Here is a 27125-nt window from a genome sequence, read left to right as displayed (position 1 = left end):
CCAGGGGTTTCCAGGTCTAGTCCTAGGACAGAGCTGGGCTAGAGCTGAGAAGAGTTTTGCTAGGCTCTCTTCAGGGGCAAGATTCTCTGGGCAGACTGGAACAGGGAGCAGTGCACTCCCCCAGCAGAGGTTTCCTCTGCTCCAGAGGGTGCAAGGGGCAAGGGCAGCTCCATGGCCCAGTGCTGTGTGGTGCTGCCTGCAGTGCCTCCTGTGCCACTGAAATTCCCTTTCCCCTCTGACCCCCAGCTATCGGTACCTGAAGCTGACAGGGAATTTTGAGCGTTCTGCTGGGCTGCAGGCGGGGATAGACCTCATAACGGTGAGTCTGGGGGGCCCTGGGTGGGCAGGGCAGTTTGTGGTGTGTGTCTGGTGTTGCCACTGCCTTTGGTACTGAACACACTGTTTTTTAGGGAAGGGAGTAGCCTAGCAGACCAGTTCAAGTGTAGATGTGTTTCCTGTCCTTCCAGAGTAAGGATCTCTTTATTCTGAGGAACCTGTGCTCTGTTTGATTCTTGGTCCATCTGCTGGGACTGTCAGACAGGAGGGAAGTCAGCAGTAGCAGCTTTGTGATCCTGGCTCTGCCAGGTATTTCACACTCATCATTGATCAGCCAATGGATATTTTCCCAGCCTTTGGGAACTCAGTTTCTGATGCAGCAATGAGATTTTGACTCCCATATTTCTGTCTTCCTGCCCCTCAATAAATATTTACTTAAAGTCAACCTATTTTTTTTCCCAACCGGTACAATTGGTTCCAGGACCCGCACAGCATTGTCTTCCTGTGTGACCTGCACATCCACTTCCCAGCTGGAGTCATTGATTCCATCAGGAAGCACTGCGTGGAAGGCAAGATGGCCTTTGCACCCATGGTCATGAGGCTGCACTGCGGGATGTCCCCACAGTGGCCTGATGGTAAGAGGGCTCAGACTTTGGGAAATGGGGAAAGAAGGAAGTGCCTGCCTCCTCTACAGTTGTTCCTCTGGCACTGTCAGGGTCTGGAGCTTGAGGTATTTCCAAAACCATCCTTTGTTCCTGTCTGTCCATATCTCTCTTTTCTGAGGGGGCACAGCCTGTCCTGAGGAGAGCTGGTAGACCAGGGGTGAGGAAAACCAAGCCAAGTTGGAGGGACAAAAGTGGTACAGCATAGGATTTCCTTTAGACAGAGGTGGCCATCCTGAGCCACCTAGGCAGAGGGACAACCCTGGGAAGGTGGGACAGTCCAGGAATTGTGTTGCCAGACAGGAGATGTGAGAGGCCCTGCTAACAAGTTGACAGGACAGATCGTGCTCTCTGTCCACAAGCCTTTCTCGTTCCCAAAGCTGGTTGGCATGGTTGGCTCTGCCTTGGTGCTGAGTTTACTCCCTGGTGTCAACACTGTGCTAAAGTAGCTGACGTTTCACTCCAGCAGCTCTGCTGGGACTGTCAATGGTTCAAAACCCCAACAAAGCTGTGCCTCTTTTGCGCTCTCTTCAGGCTACTGGGAGGTGAATGGGTTTGGTCTCCTGGGTATATACAAGTCTGACCTGGACAAAATTGGAGGCATGAACACAAAAGAGTTTCGGGACCGCTGGGGAGGAGAGGACTGGGAGCTCCTCGACAGGTAGGTGTCCACTGTCATTGTTCAGGTGCTCAGGAGGGGAAGCCCATCAGATGCTGGAGAACCAATGACCATGGGAGTGAGGTTCTAAGCATGTTGAGATGACTACTGCCACTATAACCTTGGCCAGAGGGAGGGTCTTTGAGCATATCTTGACCTCAAACCTAGTAGGTGAGGAGACACAAAACACTTCATTTCAGCCACTAGTAAGAGAAGAGCTGTTTTCTGCTGCCTTCCAGCCACACTGCTGGTTGGTCTCCTGCAGATCAGGCCCTGGTGATTGTGAAGACTTTGTCCTCTTCAAGCACTCAGAGTACATTGTGATCCCTCACATTTCCCATATAACATTTAGCCTTGAAGACCATCTGGTGGAGAGGCATTTAAAGATTATGAGGCACAGTTAAAATTTCTGAGGATTTTGTGAGGAGGGATGCACAAATCCTGAGTCTCTGGCTTTGTAGTTGTAGGGTTTGGGCCCTGTCCTGTCTTTTCTGTCAGCTGACTGCAATCCAGTGCTGCCAGCCATCTTTCCACCTATCTTGGCATATGCAGGCACTCCTGACTAGTCCTGCACTCAAGGGTGCATAAACACTCAGAAAGTGTCATTAAATTCCTGCTTATGGATACGGGATACCCCTGAGCTATTCTGGACTATCCGATTTGCTTGCAGTCCTTATCAACAGCACAACTTAAAGAGTTTTCCTGGAGCTGAGTCCCTCAGTATCTTTGTGATGAAATTTTCCCTAAGTCTGCTCTTGTGTCTGCCAGGATCTTGCAGGCTGGGCTGGAAGTGGAGCGTCTCTCCCTGAGGAACTTCTTCCACTGGTTTCACTCCAAGCGGGGCATGTGGAACCGGCGCCAGCTGAAGACGCCGGTGTAGCCTCCAACCCCAGAGCTGTTTGGCAGCTCTGTCCACCATCTCATCCAGATGTGCACTTTACTGGGGCATGCAGCCGAGTGCCCAAACTCTTCCTCTGCCTCCAGAGACCTCTCTGATGGCATGGCTCAGCTGGGGAAGGGTGGTCAGGCTGGTGGAGCAGGAGCTTCTCTTGTCAGTGCCGCGTGCGAGACGTGGGATCCATGTGTGGCTGGGAAGGTGTGTGGCAGAGGTGTCAAGGGAAACACTTGAATTTCCATGCAGTCTGCTGGAAGGTACAGTGGGAGAGGTGCTGTGCTTCCTGTTGAGTCTTGCACCAAGCAAACACAAATCCCAGCTAAGCCTTGAATGGTTTGTTTAGAGCGACGCAGCTTCTCTTTCAAAACTTGAATGGAAAAGAAAAACAGAAAAGAAACCACAACCGTCCCCATTTCCTCTCCTTTGCCTTCTCTCCAGTTCCCATTATTTTGGACAGGAGACCAAAGTTCTCTGATCTGTATTGCACCCACATGCCCGTGTGCTGTTTAAGGAAATCTGGATGCAGAGGAGCTGATAAGCACTTTAGGTCGCTGGTGCTTAGATGTTTCTCTGTGCTTTTCACTTTGGTAATTTTGAAAAATTGTTCTCGTGTTCAGCAGATTATGGGCTGTGGATGGAGTTGTGAATACATTTCCCTTAGAGGAGCCATGTTTGCCTGTAGCTGGGTGAGCTGGCAGGGGTGATGTTACAATTCCACCTAAATTATTGACCCACTGCCTGAGGGTAGTGGAGGGGCTGTACAGAGAAGCTAGCAGAGCATCTCAGGAGGAACTTTGCAGCCTTATCTGACAGACATGTGTTTGTCCTAACAATATCAGGGAAACCCTAGCAGGGAAGAAGTGGCAATATTTTATTAGTTGAAGTATTGTGATTTGTCAGAAGAGGAGACAGTGTCTTCTGCTCTCAGAATCCTCTGAGATTCCTGTACATTCATGCAGCGTCTAAAAGTTAATTTAATAAGTTATAGCCTCACAGTTGTGTCTTGTCATAGTTTGACTCTTAAGTATAGAGCAGGCTTCTTGGTTGGAGAACCAACCCAGCTGTTGATGCTTCATCTCTGGAGCAGCCCTAGGAGCTGGTACGGAGGAGGTGGCCTCAGGTCTTGGCACACGCACTGGGTGTGACAAACAGTGAGCACAGAAGAGCGTTGAGTGAACAAAAGGATGGGCAAACCCATGCTGTCACTGATGGAGGAACTGTGGAGAGAGCCCACAGCTGGCCTGGTGCTACAGGGAAGTCCCATCACCTAAAACTCCTGTTAATGCAAGATATTTTTACCCTGTAACCATTTTAGAAGGCTGTTTAACCCAGAAATCCCAGCTCACTCAGTGCTTTACAGGGCAGCTTCAGTGTCCCCATACCATGCTGAAAAGGGCTCAAGCTTGAGGGGACAGTGTGACATAGGATGGTGCTCATGGTGCCCAGTTCTGTGAGGAGTTGCTGGGAAGGAGTAGTGGATGTATGCAGAATACAAGCAAAGCTGGCTGGTACTAGACCTTTTTTGCTCTTTGCTGATGGAGTAGATGCCAGTTCAGAATAGGCATTCATTTATTACTGTGTCTGTGGTGCTTGACAAGTCCATCAAGTTCCGCTATTGCAGTAGAAAACTGAACATACAAGTTCTGGCACGTGAGATAGGAATCATGTCAGATCATCTTTTTGCATCAGTCTGGGTTTTGTGAGTGATGGGTTTAGAAAAAGTCAACCAGATACCAGAAAGTTCTGCTGTGCAGTGTGCAGCTGGAGATGGCTGTGTCTCTGAATCCATGGAGCCTTTGCCAGAATGGAGACACTGAATATCCCAGAAGAGGCAGCCCAAGACAGAGTTGTCTTCCTGTTTAGGGGAAATACTTTACCCATACAGATACTAAGAAATTAAATCATGGCAGTTGGTGTGAGAGGGAAGAGGCTGACAACAGTCAAAACTTTTTTTGAATTTTTTCTTTTTTTTTTTTTGGAAGTATTATAGGAGTTTGGGAGACCAGAGCCCTGTGATGCAATGTTGCAATAAGCTCTGTTTTTCCCTGGAATGTGCAGTGTCAGTCATGCTCCCGGTGCAAGTCAGAGCCTGTGCTTCCCTCAGACACAGGCACAGCTCCTCGAGTGTGTAGGTGAGCTGCTTTCCAGGCTCCAGGACTGTGCCTGCACAGCCTGTCCAGGCTGGCTGTGTCACGCAATGCCTCTGGAATGGGGAGAGGCTCTGGGGAGGGCAAGTGCCTGGACATGGCCAGGCTGTAGCAGCAGCAGCTGGGAACAACCTGGTGCCTGTTCTGCACATGGAGAACTGCTGGATTTGGGGGCAGCCTGGAAGTCAAGCATGGGGAGGAGGAGTTATTTGTACCATGTGCTTTCACATCTGGCTGTGGATGTGCTTTGCAGCGCCTAAAGTTAGCAGCTAGCTTCCATCTGGCAAGAATTAGGTGCCTCCAGAAGTTAACTCACTTGGCATAAATGCCATGAGTCTTCCCCACCACAGAGGACAATCAGCAAAGAGTGGACTGGACAGTAGGGTGCTCCCCTCAGTGCAGCACTGCCAGCAGAATTTGAGGATTTTGCCCCCAATTTTCAGCTGTGACTGTACTCCTTCCTTCACACCTTGTAAGCCAGGCCAGTGGTAAGCAGAACTACCTCGTGAAGACTCCTTGATGGAGGTGTAAGGAGTTCCTGGTTTTCAGTCCACTTTCCTAATGGCCAGTTTGCCCACTGCCATCCCAAGTGTTCTTCCCTTCCAGTGGGAATACTCAGTTGGTACCCAAGCAAGTAGTAAATGTGATTAATACTAGTTGGCACTGGCTGGCAGCCTCCATGGAGGAGCTTGGAGAACTCATGGGAATAAAAACTCTTTCAGCCCACGTGCTCAGAGACCTCACTGGGAGGTGAGACCAAACCTTGCAGGAGCAGCTCTGGGCTGCACTCTGAGGCTGCTGCCCCTCTTCCAGAGCAAGCTGCAGTTTTTCTCCCCAGACAGAGTCACAAAGAGGGGGAGAGCAGGAAGCACAGCAGGAGCAGATCCCTCAGCTATGCAGTGAAAGGATGTGCCCAGGCAGCTGACTCCCCTCAACAGTTGGTCACATTTCTGTCACCAGGATCTTTTTAGGAAGCTGTGCTGGAGTTTCTGGCCTTCATGTGCATCCTGGCTGTGTCCTGCCTGGACAGCTGGAGGAAGTCAGTTGCAGAGGATTTTCCTTGCATCAGGCCAGGAGCGAGCTGCTCCGGAAGCTCTGTGGCTGGGGAGATGATGGACAATGCTGCAGAGACCTTCTCCAGGGCAGGATGTGACCAGGCTGGGGAGTCTGAGCCACCAAGTGTGAAGTGGCCCTGCCTACAAGTGTGGCTGTGTACTCAGGACTGGAGTGTGGTGCTCAGGCTTGCTTTGCAGGTCACCAAGGGAGTGAAGAAGGGCTGGTGTTTAATCTGAGCAAAGTGTATTGTGTGAAAATTGTTATTTGTTTCATCATTGTCTTAATGTTTGCCCGGCATGAACATCTCTCCTCATTGCCTACAAATGTCTGAAGTTGATTGTTTTTTAGATACAGATGCCTTGTGTTGAAAATCTGACTTGTACCTGCCTTAAGTGGCTCTGTGCCTTCAAGATGATTCCTGGGCCACCTCTCTGTTGGAGCTGGGGGATATTCAGATTCTCCCTCATGTTTTATAAATACATTTTCTTCCTACAAGAGCTCTCTTCTGTCTGTGTGTTCACTTGCACCTGCATCCCTGTGCAGCAGGAGCTGGAATCCAGGTGTGCTCCTCTGTTTTCATTAGCTGAAAGCACAGGCAGTACCAGAGAGATCACTCTCAGCAAGAGCTCTGCAGCAAGGGGTGGGTGGGAGATGCAGGGGGCAAGGTTAGCCCTGCTTCAGTCTCCTCTAGAAAAATGGGATGGCAACAAAACAGTTTTCCTCCTGTCTACACGGGTTTATCATGTGAAACAAGGTGGAAACAATGGACAAATACACATTCCAACAAAGCATGAGTGTGATGTGATAAGAGAACATGGAAAACACAGTGGCTCTCCTGGCCAGCAGAGGACAGTTCCTGGAGAAGACCACAGGTGGGAGCCTAGACCTTTGCAAATGGGAGGTCAGCTCTTTCACAGCAGCTGCTTGTTTGAATTCAATTTTGGCCCATCTTCGCTTCAACTCTGCCTTCTTTGAGTCTCAAAAGCTTGGCAGCAATGGGAGTCACACACGAAGAGGGGAAAAGGCAGCCAAGGTTGCTGATGAGTATGATTTCACTATAACAAGAAATTGTTAATATTGAAGGAGATGGAAGGAGAGTATTCCAGTGTGCTGCCAGCCTTCTGCTTGCCTGGGGTGAGTGGCAGGGAGCCCTCTCTGCTCATGAGGCCTCACATGCTGCCATACCAGATCCAGTAGCTCTCTGAAACAATGATGAAATTAAGATCTGCTCATGAAATTCCCCTCATGCTTCTTTCCCAGCTGAATCTTTTCTATTTTCCCCTCTCTTTACCTTCAGCCATCAGTACTAATTGCTGTGCCTCCTGCTCCATGAAGCAGTGAGTCCTGGGGTTTGGGGTCTGCATGCAGGATATGTAATTTTGTACCTTTCCATCAACCCAGCCAGCAGTGGCTGACAGCCCTTGGCTTGTGGTTTTGCTGTGCCTACAGCTCATTCTGCTACCTCTAGAATGAGGCATTTTCCTAAAGGAGGCAGGATAACAGGCTTCCCTGAAACATCCTCCCCTCTCTGCTGCCCGTCAAAGCAAACACTGAGGAAACCAAGGTGAGCAGCAAACTCAGGGTCACCCCAGACCTGTCATACCCAAGGAAAAGTGGAGGACAAGTCTCTGCCTGCTTCACCTGACAGATCTCAGGCTGTGCTCAGCTCTACCACTTCAGCTTCTGGTAAATACATAACTAGTATTTTCCATCCTGCCCTTGTTGTGCAACTTCCCTTCAGCTCAGAAAAGTCACTGTCAGTGTCAGCTGCTGCTGGCCTTACCCACCAGTTCCTGGGCAGGATCATTCACACCCTCTCAGAAAAAGCACCGTGTGTGACTGACACAAATTTGGGTTTGTAGAGACAAATACAGATGAAAAGACAAATACAAATGAAATCTGTATCTAAGAGTCAGACACTCCCAGTAGCTCCTGAAGACTGATGTGAGGATGCTTTCATGGCGTTTCTCTGTCAGGGGTGGCAAGGGTATACAAAAGGAGAAGTCCATATTAAACTCTGATTCTGCAGTACAGTGGAAAAATCATTTAATAATCAAAAGAGCATGTAATTGTTTAAATAGGCTTACATAAGGCTATTAAAATACCATTTTTTAGCATGACTATAGAGTTTAAAAATTTAGGATTGAAAATTTTTACTCTTTCATCAAAATCTTGAAACTCATTAATTCAAAGGATTTTTTTCTCAAGGAAACAAATGGTTCTAATACAAGAGAATTACCAGAGCTGTCATTATAAACCAAATACATTTTAAAACATTTATATTATGTTAGTGATAAGAATAAATCATAATGGTGATTTTTAAAATAAAGTAATAAGCTATTCAACTGTAATTTTTCATTGCAGCAATAAGCCTAGGCTGTGGCCTTATGTATAATGTTTCTTCATTATAATGTATCTTCATTATTATCTTCTTTTTTCCATTAAGTATTGTCAGGCTATTCTGACATCATTCCTGATAGGGGACTGATGATGACATCAGACCACAATAACTATTTTCTGTCCTTGTTAACATCCCAGTGCTGGAAATATCTGATTGTTTTCTTAACTATGTAACATTTGATTTTAAACAACTAGGAAAAGATTTGAACTGGTTCTAGCTATCTTTGTGTACACACACCATTCTATTCTCCTAGGAAAACTTTTTTAGAGAAATCCATTCCAACATTTGGGAGGTAAACTATTAGATAGAATTGCTTTAAGGGCACCAACTTACATTTGAGACAAAAAAGAGCTGGACTTATTTATTTAGCCTACAAAGTAAATCATTCAGTCTTCTCTACCAGATGAGCCAATATTGAATATGTGAAGCAGGCAGCTAAAATCAGAGAAAAGATTTACAGAACTGCACTTTCAAAATGTATACCTGCTGCTGCTGTTGCTGCAGTTTTCTCTTGCAAAGTTTGTTCTAGCTTGGAAAGGCAATGTTCCTGCCCCTCAGAACTGCAAAAGCATTACAGCAAGGGGCTGATATGCTATGACACACACAGAGTTTTGAAGTTTAACCCAGTTTCCTGGATTCATCCATGGATCCTGCTGAGGTCAGTGGAAACGTGGAGGAGAGCTGCACTGCTCAGATCCTGCAGGGAGACAAGAAGCTCTGGTGAGGTCACCTCAGACTCCTCTGGTATGTTGCATTTAAACTGTGTTTACATTTTGCAGGTCGTGTAAACAAGAAATATTAATTTTGCTTCTTGAGCTAAAGTGCTTTTTATTTATGAACATGTCATTCCCTCACTGACATGACATGGAAACCCAGCCATTTGGATGAACTTACAGGGCTTCCTTGAAAATGAGCATTAGGTGCCTAAAACAGTCCCTGCCAAACTACTGTGGCTGCTGTAAAGAGCTCTGTGTCTTGCCCATTCCTTTTCTTCTGCTCAGATGGTGCTGCTGTCTTGTGATTCCTCCCAGAACACTCCTAGTTTTCTTCCCCAACATGAGCTCCCATCCATAACTGCTATTTGTATCTAGCATGAGCTCTGCAGCCTTCCAAAAACCCCTTGCTGCTGATAAATCCCAGCAACTGGGATGTTTGGTGTTCTTGCTTTAGAGACCAAGTGAGAAGAGCTCCTCCTCTGAGAGAATTTGCTCAGTGGCTGCAGGTTTTTTGGGACAGCAACATGCCTCTGGAAAGGCTTTGTAATTTGCCATCATCACCTTGCAGTGATGTTTTCTGAGACTGAGATCCCTCCCAGGGGTTTGCAGTGATGGGAACTCACCCTTTCTTACCTGAGTCCATTGCCCCATGAATTAATAAGGTCCAAAATTCCTGCTAGGGTAGAGGCCAGTCTTCTGCACCCCAAAGGCTGTGATGAAGATGTTGAGGATGACTGTGATGAAGATGAGAGCTGTGGCAGTGTTGTTGAGTATGTTCAGGCGGGGTTGCTTTGCAATATCATTCAGGTTCAAACGAGCTGTGCAATACCATGCAAAAAGAGAAAGGGATTTGCAGACTGACTCCAAGTCCCCCACCTCCTGCAAGCCTCCCCTGCCTGGTAAATGTTCATGGTGCCCCTGAGTGCTGAGGCCACTGAGCAGAGGGAGTGGTCACAGGAATGCTGCAGGAGCCACAGCTTGCTCTAGGATGACACAGAAGGCTGGAGCAGAGGAACATGTCACAGGTTTTCCAAAGCCTCCAATCCTCTGTCCCCCCATAAAAACCTATGTAGGACATTCAGGAAAATGCAGCACCTTTGCAGGTTTTTAATACTGGGAATGTGTTGGAGACTGAAATACAGCAACTCCTGTATCAGATGGAGCACTGGGCAAGCACCAGCAAACCAATGCTGGTGTTAATGTGCTGTCTGTAGGCCACTAGGACAACTGTGGGATTGGTTAAATGTGAGGTAAATATAGGGAATATTTCTGCCAGAATTGTTCTATTAAGTCCCAGATGAAGTAAGATATAAATTACAGCTAAAATGTAGAGTCTGCAAGAGCTGCATGAAGGAGTACATAACAGTAGGTGCAGCAAGAGGCCCATCTTGGCCAAATCCCCACTCTTTCCCTGAAACAAGGGCTCAGCAGTGGGAAAGTGAAGGAAAAGTTGTGCTCAGAGTCGTGCAAACAAGAAACAAACCACGCACCATTCTGAGTAACACTGCCCACCCTACCACCCACATCCAGCCCTGCATGGAGCCAGAAGGGAATGGTTTGGGGGGAGAAGCTTCTCCCTTCCACCCCCACCCTGCCCCTGCACACACGCCCCAGTGGGCACCTTACCCGTGATGATCAGGAGAACCCCAATCATCACCTGGAAGAAGAGGGAGATGCTGATCAGCACGATGAGGGTGGCGTAGTACTGGAAGGACGTGCCCTGCTCCAGCACAGCCTTGAGCTGGGTGACGTTGGCCATGAAGAGTGCCACGTCCAGCATGCTCTCTGCCACGCTCTTCTTGGTGGCGTAGTGGTTGATGTTCATGGGCCCGTTGACCCGCAGGTGAGGATTCATGCCCTGCAGAGACAGGAGGAATCACTAAACCAACAGACACACCTGTGTCCAGTGGGATATGCTGGCTTCTCCCTGGGGTTTATCTAGAAAGCCTGGGAAAGAGTCAAAGTTGCATGTTTTAAAAGTGTTGAGAGTAGCCAACATGTCCCCTCACAGTTGCCTCATGGTAATGAGTACATACAATATCATGGTATTGTGAGAGGCAACTGGTCACTTGGAAAATTTAAAAAGGTTTATTAAACCTTAACAAAAATACAACAAAGGACTACATAAGGAAAAAGCTTCAGCACTGGGAACTGCCTGTGTGCACACCACATGGCTGGTTCATCTTCAAGATGGATGCTCAGTCTTTTATACCCCTGAGGGTTGCATCAGCCAGCCCTGGCCCTTCCCAAAGTCTGTCAGTCAGCTCTTCTGTGCCATTTATCAGTGGAGACTGGTTTCTTGTAACTGGATTGGAGGTCAGGTGTTGTCTTGCTGCATCCCCTAAGCACCAAGATTTTCCATTCCCAACTGCCCCATGTGCATACCTTCTTTCTACCTCGTTGTCCTGCTGTCTAATGGCAACAATACAGGGGGGAAAGGGAATCATGGGGAGAACAGAGGACATCTAAACTACAATAACATAGCTATACATCACCAAAGCTTTTCTTAATATTCACACAATAATTATCTTTTGTGAGAGCCAATGATCTCATTGTCCATCTATAACAGTATTAATAGTCACAAGATACTTGCTGTGATCAAGAGCTCAGCAAGGCTAAAAAAAATATGGGTATATTTGTGGAAAACAAGGTTGTCCAGAGTTACAATAATGTAGATTATCCCAAAGCCAGGGATTTTGCAAGGAATATTAAATTCTCTTCCTTTAGGACATAGACAAGACTCAAACTTAAGAGGGGATTAGAGGCAGATCTTCTCTTTGGGTTGAGTGTTGTGTTTACCAATGATCATTGGTAAACAATGGCAAGAGTGGCTTTCTTTGATTTGTGAAGGCAGGAACAAAGCCAGTGATCCTGGGAGAGCAGTGTATGTGGGGTGTGTGATGCTGAAGTTGGGGTGAATTTTGGAAGGGGGTTGTGGCCCTGGTCTAGTGGTCACCCTGATGTGACAAAGACATGTATGAACATGTGAGTGGGAAAGGCTGTGTCTGTTTTGAACTATTGGTGAACTGTGATCCTTAACAGGGGGCTAGCTTGAGGTAGGAAAGGGCTTTTGGGTTGGTTGGGGTTTTTTTAAATGATAGCTCAAAGCATTTAGTTCTTACAGTTTCTGACAGTGACAGTCCTGTGGTTACATGGCTCCATTGCAAAGCCTATATTTCTTGCTCTGGAAGGTGGAAGGTGAAAGATACTGGAAGGAAGTAAAAGTAGAAGTCTAAAGAACTGGTAAAAACTCCAAAGCTGTGTGTAGGTGTTTGAGACTTAAATATTACAGTGTGGTATGAGAATAGAGGCATCTTGAGGAAAGGAGGCCAGCAAAAGATCATGTTCTGTGAATGCATTTTTAAAACCTGTCTTGAGGGACTGCTCCCCCTTAGATGGCCTAAAAGCATGTGATCCTGTTGGAACAGAGAGGAACTAATACCAAATTGTGCAGAGTTGGTGATTTGATCCCTCTCATGTGCTGTTTTCCTTATTCCTGAAGAATCATCCCCCTCCTTGCAGCATCACAAGGCAGAGCATTGATAGTTTATCTCTGTGTAATGATGAGTTAAGGGTTTGAGAACAAGGGAGCTGTACAAACAGGGCAGAGCTGCTGGTAAATGAGTGACTGGTACCAGGAGGCTGAGACATCTGTTTCTGGCTGCTTACGTGGACAAAAATACAGCAAGTCAGGAGCTCTTGTTGAATGAAATCACATCCTTCTTTTGAGCTGCCTTTATGTACCTTTACCTTGAGTGTGAAATGGGACAGAGTTGCAACATCCTGAGCTCTGTGTCCCAGATGATCAGGCAGTGAAAATAGACAGCTTTGACATGGACTTTTCTCTCATGGATGAGTGTGATGGCATGTTCCCATCTGGGACATGAAAACACAGGCAGGTGCTTCTCTCCCATGTGGAGCACCTGGAACTGGAAAAGCTTCACAATGGAAAAGGTGTGACTCCAGATTCAAAGTTCTGTCAGTCCAGGCAGATCCAGAAGGATCTGCAAAAGGATAATGGATGATGGAAGGTGGACACTAAACTTGAATCTGGGTAGCTGAAGGTTTGTGATAGGCAGCCCCCAAACACAGAGCTGGCTACAGCCTTCTCTCAGGCAGTTGCAGAAAGCTTTAAGGTCCCTCCTGAGCCTCCTCTTCTCCAGGCTGAGCAGCCCCAGCTCCCTCAGCCACTCCCCATCAGATCTGGGCTCCTTCACCAATTTCATGGCCCTTCTCTTGGCACACTCCAGCACATGGCACATGACTCCTTATGATGCAGGGAAAAGTTACAGAGATCCAGGGTTTTTATGGATTTGGCCCTCAGTATTCCATCTAGTCCAGCAGCTAAGAATGGAAGCCTGATGTCTCAAATAAGGAGAGGCTTAGACAAACCAGGAGTGTTCAGAGAGCTGGCATTTGGGTTAATGCTGGAGGAGGGATTTGCTTGGGATGTTGGTGCCATAACTGTCACCCATGAACCACTGTTTGTGGGGTATGAATGCATGGCTGGGACACTTCTTTTGAGCTGCCAGAATGCACACAAAGCTTTCCAAAGCCCATTTCTGCTTTTGCTTCCTTTAAAGTTCAGTCCTATAAATTCCTGCAGCCCAGGAGCTGATTCACAAGCAACCTGGGTTCCCCTGTAGGAGGATTGCCCAGACAGCTGTGGGAGGTGGTGTGGAATCACTGAGGAGATTCAGTGATTCCCTTCTGGCAAACGGAGCCCTAAGTGTAGTCACAGGACATACCTGAAGCTCACCAAAGTGATTTATGCCACCAGGTTAGAGCTGGTTGCTTTCTAGTCACTTTGAAGGGATTCCCCTTAGGAAAATGGAGATCATTGCCTTTTCTTCTCTGTAAAGAGAAGAGCTGGATCTGGCAGTCACACACCAAGCCCATCTTGAAAGCCTGGCTGCAGAGCCAGCGCATCTGCTGGAAACAGCACTTTTGTCCCCAGAGGGGGCTCTGTTTCTATTGCCCACTTACTGAGAGTCGGGAAATGAGGACCTGAACAATTCCATCCCAATCATACAGCAGTGCTGGATGAACTGGTGTTGGAGCTGCTTTCCTGTGTCTCATTTCTGGATGTTTTTCCTTTCCCTATGAGGCAGCCTCTCTCCCTGCAAGGACCCTGCTGGCTTCAGTCTGACCCAGGCAAATCCCTTTTCCTTTTTCTCTTGTATAAACATAGCATAGTAATACAGATCCCCTCAGGGGTTGAGTGAGGCACCCATCTATGTTTTCTAAGTCAAAGGCTTAATTCTTACCCAAAAGTGTGCACACACACACAGATATTCAACTCCCACTTCTACTTTTATTTTTAATTTTGGTAGGAATTCTTATGGAAAGAAGGATCAATATCACTGCAGAAAAAGAATGGATTTTTTAAAATTCCTTTTTCAACTTTTCCTCTGATTTTGCTGTAGGGAGCTCTCAGGTCCCCAGGCCTATGAAATCAAACTCTAGTACCAGAAGGTATGCTGAGCTTCACAGCTCACTGAAACTACCTGAAAAATTGCCACTAGAATTAGTTTTCAAGAGAAATACTCTGGGGTTTTCATGCTTTTATTTTTACAAGAAATAGCTACTCTCCTCTGTAAACTTTTGGAGGAGCTTCATCTAAATATTTCTTTCAAAGCTGGCAGATTTTGGGTCAAGGGGAGCACAAACCTTTTTGAAAATTTCTACAAAATCTACAGTTTACTTGTCACATTTTTCAGATTAGGGGGAAAAAGAATTACAGAGCAGATCTTATTGCAAATCTCTGTATACTTTGTGGGGTTTGTGACCCTATCCCCAGGGGAGAACAGCCTGAAAGAGGGAGTGGAACAGCATGAGGCTCCAGAGCAGAAGAATGATAATCTTTATGGAAGCAACTCTGTCAGAGGGTGATATCTGAGTAGGAGCTGTATTATTGGCCATTCCTTCCAAGGGAAATGCTGGAGAATGCCAAAGAAAACAGACACAAATGCAGAGGGGTGAGCACAGAGACAGCCACCACGGGGATCCCAGCCATGAGCAGCCAGCCACACACAGCATCCGGCACCAGGGAAAAAGGGAAAACCCAGGGAATGTTTCCCCAGCATTGGCCAGTCAGCAGCTTTAGAAATACCCTGTGAGCAGTGGCTGATGGAGGTGAAAGCACTCTGACAGTCAGCATCACCTTGCAGAGCAGGAGAGGAGCAAAGTCCCCTTTCTGTGGGAAGGAAGAAGAAAGCTTTAATTCCCTTTTGTGGGATCAAAGCCTGGCCCCCAATCAATGCTTCTGCTTCTAAGGACACTGTTATTATCTACTCTCCTTCACTCCCTGCAGCTCCTGACCACTTCACCTGGCATGAAGGGAGCAAATTTTACCATTTCTAGCCCACATGCCCAGGCACAGAGAGCAGCAGCACTGGGAAGAGCAAGGAATACCACATGCCTGATCCCCTGGTGGGTTGGGATTCCCTTGCAGCTCATGGGTCTGTGCACAGCCACACGTGTGCAAGAGAAGAGACACCCAAGGTAACTACATTGTGAACTTGGTGAGGCAAAGGCTGCTTTTCTCCAGTTTGGCACAACAAGAAGCATCCTGGCTGCTTTCCATGAACAGAAGTAATAGTAAACCTCTTCACGGATACTGCAGGCAGAAGGAAAATTGAGTGTTCAGGGCCAGTCCTCCCTCCTCAGCCTCTGTGGAGGCTCTTGGCTGGTCCAGTTGTGCTTGGGGATTTTTTCATTTTAATATAGCCATCTGTTCTTCTCACCAGGGGTCCTGTTGGGAGCCAAGCGTTGTGTTGCCTTCAGTTCACATTGTGTAAATCCCAGCAAATAAACCAGAGGTGCTTTCCTAGTATCCCTCCCCGTGTATCAGACTGGTCCTGATGGAGACCTGTCTCTGAGGTCTTTACACTTCTGTGACAGGTCACTGCTGGGTTTAACAGAGAACCCATTGACACCAACTGTTTGCATGAGAGTCCTCCAGCCAAAAAGTGACTTCCAGGAGCTGGGAGCCAGAAGTGAAGGCCTAGGCAGGTGGCAGGCACAGATTCCATGGACTTGACAAGCATTGCTCATGTTCTGTGGTCTACCAAGCTTTCCATTTTCTTTGTCTATCTCCTGTGTTTCACCTCATACCTGCAAGTAAACCTGCTGAGCTCTCTTGGGCAGAGATGTCACACAGTGTGGTGTAGGGGTGTGGTTTTTGTTGAGAGAGTGACAAAACTAGTTTTTGTTTCTTTAAAAAAGAAAGACGTTTTTAGAAGTTTATTTTATTCTGTAAGCTTGAAGGACTTTACCTTAAACTTAAGGATAGCTAATTGGACAGAAGCTAACAAGTTTCACTTGAGCAATTAACTAGAAAGGGACGTGAACAAAGAAACTAACTGTTTTTGTAAGCTGTATTACTAAGAGCAAGAACGTCTAGCACCTAGCTTGGTTTTTCTGTTTGTCATTTTGCCTTTTATTAAACCTTTTTGCTTCCAACACTGCAACAGATGCCGTCCTGCTAATTTTTATGCCTCCAAGAGTAGCCAAGCTATCTTAAGTGTGTTATGAGCCTCCAAGGCCTTATTAGCCCTGGCTGGCACTGCTCTCTCTGTGCCCCTGCCCTGGGCTGGCACTGCTCTCCGTGCTCAGCTGTGGCACTGCAGCCTGCAGAGCCCAGCTTGTCCCATGGGGTTTTGCATTTTCAGTTCACCTCCTCCTCTTCTCCTTTATTCTCTTCCTTTCTCGCCCTGTGCCTTGTGCCTTGTCTGTCTTTCACGTTTTTCCCTGCTATTGAGCCCTTCAGCTTCATTCACCTCCCTCCTGGGGTGCTCTCCCCACTCCTCTCCCTCTCTGGCACTCTGTGCTGCTGTCTGGCAAGTTCCTTGAATCTGTTCACTCTGACGCCACTCAAGGCTTCCTATGCTACAGGGCAGCATAAATTATGTATCACTCAAAGAGCTGCCTCACCAAATCTATATTAAACTCCCTTGTTAAGTGTATTTATGAAACTGAATTGGACGGATCCAGGAATCGACTGGTAGGCTGCAGGGCTGAGCTGGAATACAAGATAATTTTTATTTTCCAGTAGCTGGGATGAGGACAAGGTGGGAAGGGTGGTGGCAGTGCTGGAGGAGCCTCCATCCATGGATTAGGAGCAGTTTGTGAGTTTGGGGCTCAAGAATTGAGCCAAATGCTTGGCACCAGCAATAACAATGTGCTGATGCATGATCTCTGATTGTTGAACAGAAGCAATTGGGTGTGTATGTGCATGGGGGAACCAGCTCTTTGAATATATGGAATTGGGAGTGCACTCAAAAGGATTAGTGGGAACAATTATTTCGAAAGTCAGGATATAGAAGCTGGAGCCTATTCAAGTCACTAGTGTTTTATCCCAGTGTTTTTGGAGAGGAAAAAAAAAAAAAAAAAAGAGAGCAGGGGAAGACTAAAAACAGCTTTAGAAGAAAAAATTCAAAGTAGGTTAGCAGAGAAAATGAGTTTATAAAAAATGGAAGAGCAGCTGGGAGGCACAACAGTAACTACTGCATTGTGCTTACAAAGCTAAACACGTTAAGATGAATAAATCCCTAAGCTGGATGGCTTATGGCCCAAAATATTAAGAAAAGCTGGGTCTGATTGCAGGCTGCAGCCAGATCCAAAGAGCAAATGTGTTCGTATAAATCATTTTAATTCAAAACACTCATAAAGCAAGGTCCTAAAACTGAACTCCTTCCAAGTCTAAGCGTGTTTGTATCCAATGTTGAGGGGTCAGGTTGATTTCTGAAACTGGGAGAACACAGTAACAGCTGTACTGGATCAGACCAGAGGTCCAGTTCCCCTCTGACTGTGGTTTGTAGCAGATGTTTGAGGGGAAAAATTTCAGAATGGGACAAGCATATAGCAATGGTCCCTTGTGACCTGTAACTCTGAATTTAGAACTGCTCCAGCCCTGGCCTGATGTTGCTTTTCATGTGAGGTAGCCCAAGGTTAATTTGCCATTTGCCAGGTGGCTCAGGGCATCCTGGATTTTCGTTTTCCCTATCTGCAAATGAACAGGAATCCACCTATGGGTGATGTGTGGGGTGAGAGAGATGGGTAAGATCTCTTGGAGAGGTGCAATATATTCCTGTGTTGTGGACATAATCCAGCAGGACTGAATTCATCAGGCAGGGAAGGTAGGTGATTTTCTCATTCCCATAGGTGGTTTCCATCTTGCAGCATTTCCCAGATAAACCTCACTCCCAGGAGCTCAGGTTCATCTGCATCTTTTGAGCTTTCCATGCCCCTGGCCACCTCTGAGTGCTCCCCACAGAAAGGAAGCTGTGTGAGGCCAGGTGGGAAGAAGGAAGGACATGGCTGAGGGTTTTGTCAGAGCTGACATCCATGAGCAGTGGGATTGGGGGTTCTGGTCTCTGACATGCACGTGCCACGCACACCATGGACATACGGACATGGACACATGGACACCTGCCACAGAGAGCTGCCTCATCTCCTTCTCAGGCATTCTCAAATGGGGACTAAAAAGAGAGAGCTCATCTATGCAAGACAGCTCTTGGACATGTCAGTGGTTGCTTTGAAAGACTCTGCCAGTCTGGTGGGAAACCTTTATAGGGTCAGAGTTACAAAGCAATGGAAATTGTGGGGGGACAGAATGTCACAGAGACACGCAGACCATTGCAGAAGGCAATCTCACCCCTGAGGAGCTGCAGCTGTACTAATTATCAGGATTGGGAGCAGGCCTGCCCTTAACAGGCCACAGCTGTGTCCAATAAGGGTGATTGCTATAAAAGAGTGGGTTAGCTGTTAGAGAGGAGTTGGAGTTTGTTGGCTGTGCTGTGGAGGAGAAGGAGTCAGTGCTACAAGGAGCTGCCCATGAGACCTCACTGAGAAGGTATGGAAGTTTTGCAATAAGATAACAGCAGAAAATTACTCAGTAAAATGCCTTGGAGGCCTTGAGGTGTTCCTTTCTAAGCAGCAGAGGTTGAGATTTTGTCCCTTTGAGCCTGTAAGCAGGTTAAGTGGTCAGTACCACAGCTCTTTGCTGCTCTCAGGAGGAATTGCCACTGCAGTTCAGGTCAAGAAGGGGCTGCCACAGTTGCAGAGGCAGGGAATGTGTCCCACAAGGAGGGGATGCTTCTATTTTCAGAGTCAAGTGACACCCAGGCTCCTCATCACATCATGGGTGTCCTGTTGTGACAGGCAGAATTTGCTCAGGAGCACACAGGCAGCCTGCAGCAGAAGTAACCCAGAATCTGATCCAGTTTTCTGACAGATGCAGCTTTGCCTCCCTTTTGCAGCTTCCTGAGTCCTTGCTCACTGTTGGAACCAAAAAAACCTCACTCTGCTTCTTCCTTTCCAGTTTTCCTCTCTCATTGGTGCATTCAGTGTATTTTGTTTGTGGGGACACAGACGTTGTTTTGGGGGTGATTGTGCACAGGAAATGTTCAGGTTTCTCTGTAGCCTTGCTGTTCTTGACTGAAGTTACAAGACTTTGAGCCAACAGGAAAATCCAGAGGGGGTTTTGTGCCAGAATCTGTATTTTTGGCCATATGAGACAGAAACCTGAAGCAGACAAAACCTTGAGATGGAATTGCCTCCCATCAAAAGGCACACACAAAACAAGGGAAAGGCTTCTAGTTTGTAGAACTGATGTGTGATAATAGACTATTAAGCTTTTAAAAAAATTATGTGTGGGGAGGAACAATTTAATTAGATAAATGGTTGGATGAGGCATGTTAACTGGGTCACCAAGGGAGCCCTTCTTACGTTCAGAGCAAAAGAAAAATGCAATACAACATGCACTCAAACCCTTGGATACAGAAGGAAAATCTGAAATCAGCAGATCCAGTGCTGTGTTGCTTTATAAGGATTTAATAATTTGGAGGCTGGGCCAAGGCCCTGCCTTAGGATGCAGTACAGTAAAGCTCCTGGGGGAGGTTTAAGGTGGTTCTGGAATGGAAGGTTTTCCCTGGTAATTAAAAATATTAACTTTGGCTTCCCATTGTTTTTCTGGAGCTCTTTCAAGGGTGGGGTCATTCTGTTGTTTGGGTTTGTAGCTTGCTGTATTGACAGGATTTACAGGATAAGATTGTTTATGCTTTTTCTTCTCATCCTCCAGTCCAGCTTGGTGGTGCTATAAGAGTTAGGCATGCTAAGTTCAGGGCAGTGATTTAATGGGTTATAAAAATAGCCGTTGATGTATCAGTACTTTAAACATGAATTGTGAGTTGCTGTTGGGCACAGATCAGAAGTGAAACAGCTGGTGGGCAGGGATATCTCCCACCTTGGAAAAATGGTACTGGGGCTCCCCTGTTTGACTTCCACCGAGTTCAGTGGAAGTTAAGCAATTAAAACATTTATCTTTGTCCATATCAGCCTAAGTTCAGCCATGATAAATTACACTCAAAAAGTGTGGCCCTGAAAGCATCATCATTAAGGTATTTTATTATCCTGTGCCTCTGCCAATATAGTAACAATTTTTTCCAGTGGATTATGAATTTGGATATAACTATGACTAAAAAAGGGTTATATGCCTTCTAAACAGGCATTCTAGGTTAGGAGGTATTGCAAAAGTGCATTGAATAATTTGGGAACTTCTCTGTGCAGCTGCACAGAAGGGATTAAAGTCTAAGGGCAAAGAGCTCAGAAACCATAATTCTTTGGTCTTCAAAGATGTTAATGTAACTCATTCAAGATAGTGCTGGAAGTATCCATACAGTAAAAGAAATTCAGCAACTGTAGAGCTCCCTCTTGTTTTCCTTCTATTAATTTTCTATCAAATCTTAATTTTGCTTTAATTTTATGGTTTTGTATTGCATTTTAAATAATACACAAGACCCTGGACTAAGCAGTGACTGGAAGACAACAGTGAATATTCTTTACAACAAAGCTTGGGGAGGGGAACTGCAAAAAGAATTACTTCAGAAGTTTGCATGAGAGCTGGCATGTAAAACTGGCTCTTATTAAATGGGATAGATTTTTAAATGGTTGCTGTGGCCCTATATTGTGTTCTTTTGAATATTGGATACAAACCACGTGACACACATTCTTCCCATAAAGTTTCTCCTCAGTTAAAACTGTCTCTCCTGCTTTAACACTGCATGTCCTGAATGTCAATTTTAGACCCCTGAAGTCTTCAATTTTTCTTTCCTGCACTGCAGTAGGACATTGCAGTAGGGCTTGGAGATGTTTTAAGTTTTGGGCTCAGATTCTCATACAGCTGGTGCTGTGGCTGTTCAGTTTTATGTAATAGGGATGTTAAGGATGAGATTAGAGAGTGGTATAGAAATAAAATGGGCCTTCACTTAAATTCTGTGCAACCTCACTTGCTTATAGCACACAGAATGCAAGCAGACCTAAATGTCATTCTCATATTTCAGTTTTTAATGTCGCAATTTAGAGCAATTGTGCTGTGGAAGAAATGTTCTTGTATAGCCTTAAGTGGTGAAGGAAAAGGAACCCACACCATCCTTTTCTACCCCAGGTCACAGACAAAAGGGCTTAGGGTACCACATCTCAAGATTAGATGACTTAAGTGAGCCAGGAAATGAGGTTTGATGCTTCCAAAAGCGTGGAGGTCTTTCTAGATTTGAGTAGAAATTGGTTTGTAAGCATTCATGGGCTGCTAAGGAAGCTCGTGGCTGAAGATGTGCAAACAGCAGATGTGTGGGGAGGAAAATGGGATGGCTGGCTCCTGGTTCCTGCCTGGCCAGGGTGGCCTGGATGGGTTTGTCCCTGATCACAGCAGCAGGACACCAGCCCTTGTTGCGCATCCAGCATTCCAGGCTCATGGAAGCAATAACTGATTTATAAGATTAACAGTGATCTCTCCTAACCATTAAGCTAAATGTTGATCCTTATAATGAGCCTAACAGGGCTGGAACTTCTGGTATAACCAGAGGGAACTTCTCAGCCACAATACCTTGCTCAGGCAGCTGTTCCAGGCAACAGTGGAGGAAAATACTGTCTCTGAGGAATTAGGCTGTCTGAGACCTTACTAGTCACTTGGAAACTGGATGGGAATAAACTCCAAGCTTCATTATGCTGACATTTGTACGGTGTCACAGGAAGTGCTTTGCATGGGGAAGCCAAAGCAGTATTTAAGCAAATGGCTCTGGAATGGCTTCCCTTAGAGACAGGGCTGTGTTTGGTGTGTGCCTGGCTCCATGGGCAGCTGTGGGGAAGGAGGATCCACTGGAGCTGGGATGGAGTGGGCAGCCCTGGGGTGTGGCTGTCTGTCCAAAGGTGCTGATTAATGACTCGTATTGGCCTTGGCATGCTTTCAGTATTTGTGAGGACTTGAGGCAATCTTCTCTAGTGTAATTAATTAAGATTAATTTAATTAGACTGTAAAAATAAATTAGGAGAATCAGTTCAGCTGGAGCTGTGGTTTGGTCATTTTAGACAACCAAAACAATGCCTTTGAATCAGTTTCCTTGAATTAATCTCAAACAAGGAGTTTCCCTGTTCAATATCCTTGCTGATAACAGAATTGTCTTCAGGAGGAAGAATGTTGCGTTGTACATGGGGAGGGGGATTTTAGACCAAAACCCCATGCACACACACCCTGAGATAAGATAAATCCAGAATGACATCTGGTTATTGGGCACACCTGGTCATTGTGAGATTAGTGAGTGATGTCTGAGATTACAGCAGCAACTGTGGATGCCCAGACAGAATGAAATCATCACTGCTGACAAGGCAAGGGAGCTCAGATGGACATCCAGATCTGTCACAGAGGTCACATTGCTCAGATGTGTCACATCTTAGTGTGGAAAGTGAGATGGAGCATTGAAACCATGGCCAGGAAAGAATTCAGGAATGGTCCTTGTCTCTGGCTGTGCTGTCAGCTCCACTACAGCTGCTGATATGGCACCTGCACTTTTGGGTTTGTGTTCCCTTATCGCTGACACACTGCAGGGTTTGGCAGGTGATTCATGAACCCTGATTCACAATTCATCCTGGGGGAAGTTTGCAGGAGAAGCTGTTATCTTTGGTGTCGTGTACGTGTGGAAAAAACACAACCCATGATCAGGTTCTTGCTTAGCAGAAGTTTGCTTCTTTGTGGCCTGCAGACTTCTGCCTGGGAGGCTGGAATGGAGATTTTTGTTCTGGCAATTCATGCACCATCCTATCCCTGGTCTCCATGTGGTTTATACAGGTTATGGATTAACTAAGAAATCATTTAGTGACCCCTTGGTCTCTACTGCTTCCAGTACAACTTGGTATAGCAAGACATCAGGTATAACAAATGCCTTTAAAAACACATGAACTGATTTAACTGAGTTTTGGGGTTTTTTTTAGGCAGGGGGAAGTATATCCAGGGCAGAAAATCCCAGCAGCTTCTCCCCTTTCAAACAGTTTTTTTGATGCAAGGACCATGCAGTGCCAGCACAGTTGATGGCTTTGAAATGCCAACAAGGGCTGTGCTGGAGCATCCTCTGTACTTAGACACCTGAATAAGAGCCACAGAGCTCTCTGAAGGGACCGGGACAAAAGCCCCTGTGTCAAAAGCTCTATTTCTGGAGCTGACATCCCTCATGCCAGGAGACTGTCACAGAATTGGCACCACTGTCCTGCTCTAACCCTTGAGCTGCTGCAGGATTTATCCACCAGGGCTCAGCCAGACTCCACTGGCATTAATGGCACATGTAATTGATTTTGTGGTGGAGTAAAGGATCCATCCCACAGCCTTATGAGCAGGAAAGCTCTGTTCCCCTAACAAGGAAGGAATCTGATGCCTGTAGTCCTGCAGCACCTCAGAGTGCCCAGCCACTTTCCCAAGGCCAGCTTACACTGCCATTGTGCATGTTTACCTCCACAGTACAAACAAAAAAAAGGTGTATTTATGGAGGGGTAAACAGGTCCAGGTCTCTGCCCAGAAACCAGTTGGGTTAGTCAGCTGGGTGTTGACAGGAGAGGGAAGGAAATCATTATGAGAGACTGCGTGGTAGGCACGATAATGAGCCATGTGGTTGGTACCAAACAATAGAGGCTTGTGTGGAGCCCAGGGAATGCAGAGATAATTTTACCTCTCCAAACAGGAGGGCATCAAGCTGTGCCTCTCTGCCTGGGAAGTAGGTCAAGAGGAAGTGCACTTTCAATTCATGTTCATCTCATAATTATTTCACGTACTCAAGAACAGTATTTCTGTCAAGGGGAGGCTGCCTCTGTGGCCAGTCTCATGGAAGAGCAATCCTCCCCTCAGAGCAGCAGCATGCATATTTGAAGCTTTCAGCAGCAGCAGCATCCATCAGCACTGCCTTCCACATGAGCTCTCCCTGCACTTGTGCTGTCTGCCCTGACCTTGCCAAGCTCCACGGTCACTGCTGGCATCACCATCAGTGGATCCAGGGTGCCTGATCCCAGCACCACCTTACACTTGCCAGGAGAACTTGGTGGGGATGTCCTTCATTGCTGCTCTAAGGTGCTAAAGCCACCCTTGGAGGTCACCAGGTCCAACCCTCTGCTCAAAACCTGGCCATGTGTGGAGATACCTGAAGTTCCTCAGGGTCATATCACTGCAGTGTTAAATGGGTGGAGTCTCCAAAAGTTCTCTGAGCAACCTACTGCAATGTTTGACCACTGTGAGAGGTTATTTTTTCTCTTAGAGATCTCAAAGGTGTGTTTTAGAGATGGATGTCAAAGGTTAAGTAAGGATAAATTTGTATTAGACTGGTCAGAGAACAAGTGTTCTACAGCCAGCCACAATACCTGCTCTTGTCTTTTGCATTTATAACAACTAATACATATACCTTGCAAAGATATATCTACATCTCTCTAGATTTATATTTCTGAAGTAAAAGACAGTCTTTACCAGGAAAAAAGTCAAATAGTTACGTTCAAAGTAAATCCTTCCCATAATTTGAAGGAATGTGTAAAGGAAAGCTGAGTAGGAAAAAACAAACACCAAAGCAGCTAAGCTTAGAGAATGATGACAATGTGACAACTCTAATTTAGCATTCAACTGTAGAGAAGTGTAAACATGAGACTAAATACAGCCACTCTAATTTGACAAATCTTCTGTTGTTTACTGAAAAACAATAGACATAGGATGGAAGATGCTACTGTTAAAAAGCATTTTTCTTTCGAGCTGCAGTGTATCATCTCCACCTATGCCAGTTACTGAGGTTTCCTTGAAAATGTGACCTAATTTTTTAAAAAAGAATTGCCAATAGCACAGAAAACCAAATCTGCTGCACCAAACTGTGTATGTTCCAGATCTCTTTCTGTAGTAAAATATTTAGTAGCTAGTTGTAGTCTCTGCCCCAGTTAAACCTTTTTATTTTTTTGCTTTTCATAAAACTTTCTTGGTTTCACCATAACTGAGAAATAGCTGCAGTGCCATTTCATCATCACATTTCCAAGATAACTAAATTGAACTCTAGACTATGTGGGTGTCATTTTCTTCTGGAAAGAGATTTGAAACTTTAAAATCAGCTAAGAAGGGAGGCTGGGGTTGATGGAAAACAAACTTTTTTCATTCCTGCACTGGAGTTACTTCTCCTGTTGCATTATACATGAAACACAAAACTCAGCTCTTGCATCAGTTATGTGGCCTGAAGGAGCAGTAGCAGACCTGGGATGAAGAAGTCTTGTCTTGAAGTTTACAATTGTCATTTTCCTCCTGACAGATCCATATCCCAAACCCCTGATTCCTTCTCCTGTGTTTCTAGTTTTTCCTGGCTACTAGCCATTTTTACCTGCTTTGTGCACTATTTTATTTCCCCAAAAATAGCAGCATTAAAATCAAGTGAATAGCTCTCATGTTGGAGCAAAGTTTCTATAATGGTTATTAGGTAGACTTCCCAAAAGTTCTCTTCCTTTCTTCCTCTCCCTTCATGCTACTGCAGTCAACCTCATTTAGGGAGGATAAAAAGGGGGAAAAAAATAACCAAAGAAAAAATGCCCACCACCCAGAAAACAAAACCAGGAGTTCTGCTTATGCATAGCTGGATGCTTCTTTTGTTGTGTGTTATCATACTTGCCCTCAAACAAAAAGAACAAAAAAGAACCAACAACCCAAAAAAAATCTACCAAAACATAGCTTTATATTCCTACCACATTTTTGCTTAATCAGTTCTCAGTTGTAATCAGGCCTCTTAATTTCATAATCATTAGCACTTTCAGTTCTGGTAAGCTGCATCATCATGTCCACTTGCCCTTTGCTTCCTTATCATTCTCAAACACAGCATGCAACAGGAAGGAGGAGCATGGATGAGGCAACTCCATTCATCTGCCCTCAGTTTTTAGGGGACACTACACATTTTCCATCTTTCATTAATCTTTCATCCATCTTTCACCATTTTAGGTGCTCCTAAAAATCTGGACTCCCAAGTGCAAAACAGCTGGGCTAACACCACATTTAGTTATCACTTCTGCTAATAAAACACAGGTTTCTGAAAGGTTTAATAGGAATGAATAAGTAAGTAGTTGGTATTTTAGTAATTATTAAAACTTCCAGACTTTTTAATCTCACTTTCCCAGTAGCCTCTCTTTTCTTTGGTAATAATGCCTAAAACATATTTCCTATAATTTTCAAACTGAGTAGGGCTGGTTAATTCCTAGAAAAGAGACTGCCTGTGCAAGCTTAGTAATTCCTGGTAATGACTCTGTAATTAGACCAAATGAGAACAGGACCTGAAGCCTAGTCCAGCATATTCTGAAGAGACATTGAATATAATCTCATTTTTCATGTTAGGATGTTAAATGAAGAAGTTTCCATCCTCTGCCTTGTCTAAGGAAAGACACAAGATTTACTTTGGAGTCTGTTTTCTGTATCTCTGCCCAGCCTTGTGTGTGATGCTCCCCATGGCCTATTTTGCAAAGCAACCAAAAAATGATGAATGGATGTGTTTGGGAAGAGAAGCTTGGACAGAAGTTGTGACATCTAGACAGGAAAATGTGAATGAAAACTGGAAATTACTCTAGGAAACTTTACTAGATGACTAAAAACCACAATTTCATAATCGTGAGCAAGGACATCCTTGGTTAGTGGCACCTCCTGTTTAAGTGAGGAAGCAGAGGCAGCTATTAAAAATATATCTGATAAATGGGGAAGAGGAGAAGAAAGAGGAAGGAGGCAACAATTAATGTAAATTAGAGCCTGTGGAAATATAAAGAAGGGAAAGACTTGAAAGGGAGCAAAAGAAACCTCTACCTTGCAGCCTAAGGACAGTAAGGCATTCTAAAGGGTAACAGCAATAAAATAATTTCTAGCAATTGTATGGCTCACTTGCTTAGCAGAAGATGGTGAAAGTCTTAATGATTCAGGAACAGCAGAAATATTCAGTAGTTCCCTTTTGTGTTTAAAGAGAATTGTGATGATGCAATGCAGCATCACAGGGAAT

At 45.5% G+C, this 27125-nt stretch overlaps 2 protein-coding genes across 2 annotated transcripts in view; one reads left to right on the top strand and one right to left on the bottom strand.

Annotated features, from left to right (window-relative positions):
* Window positions 1–2992, top strand: part of B4GALNT3 (beta-1,4-N-acetyl-galactosaminyltransferase 3) — a 59017-nt gene extending 56025 nt beyond the window's left edge. Inside the window, exons 18-21 of the mRNA XM_058805182.1 lie at window positions 247–319; window positions 758–911; window positions 1473–1599; window positions 2365–2992. Of these exons, the coding sequence (XP_058661165.1) occupies window positions 247–319; window positions 758–911; window positions 1473–1599; window positions 2365–2476 (466 nt within the window). The 3' untranslated portion in view covers window positions 2477–2992. The remainder of the gene's footprint in view (window positions 1–246; window positions 320–757; window positions 912–1472; window positions 1600–2364) is intronic.
* Window positions 2993–7761: 4769 nt separating this feature from the next.
* Window positions 7762–27125, bottom strand: part of NINJ2 (ninjurin 2) — a 42173-nt gene continuing 22809 nt past the window's right edge. Inside the window, exons 2-4 of the mRNA XM_058805739.1 lie at window positions 10438–10669; window positions 9445–9629; window positions 7762–8792 (exon numbers count right to left, since the gene is read on the bottom strand). Of these exons, the coding sequence (XP_058661722.1) occupies window positions 9466–9629; window positions 10438–10669 (396 nt within the window). The 3' untranslated portion in view covers window positions 7762–8792; window positions 9445–9465. The remainder of the gene's footprint in view (window positions 8793–9444; window positions 9630–10437; window positions 10670–27125) is intronic.

Source organism: Ammospiza caudacuta, chromosome 5, assembly GCF_027887145.1.
Source record: "Ammospiza caudacuta isolate bAmmCau1 chromosome 5, bAmmCau1.pri, whole genome shotgun sequence".
Lineage (NCBI taxonomy): Eukaryota > Metazoa > Chordata > Aves > Passeriformes > Passerellidae > Ammospiza > Ammospiza caudacuta.
This window is presented reverse-complemented; position numbering and strand designations above follow the sequence as displayed.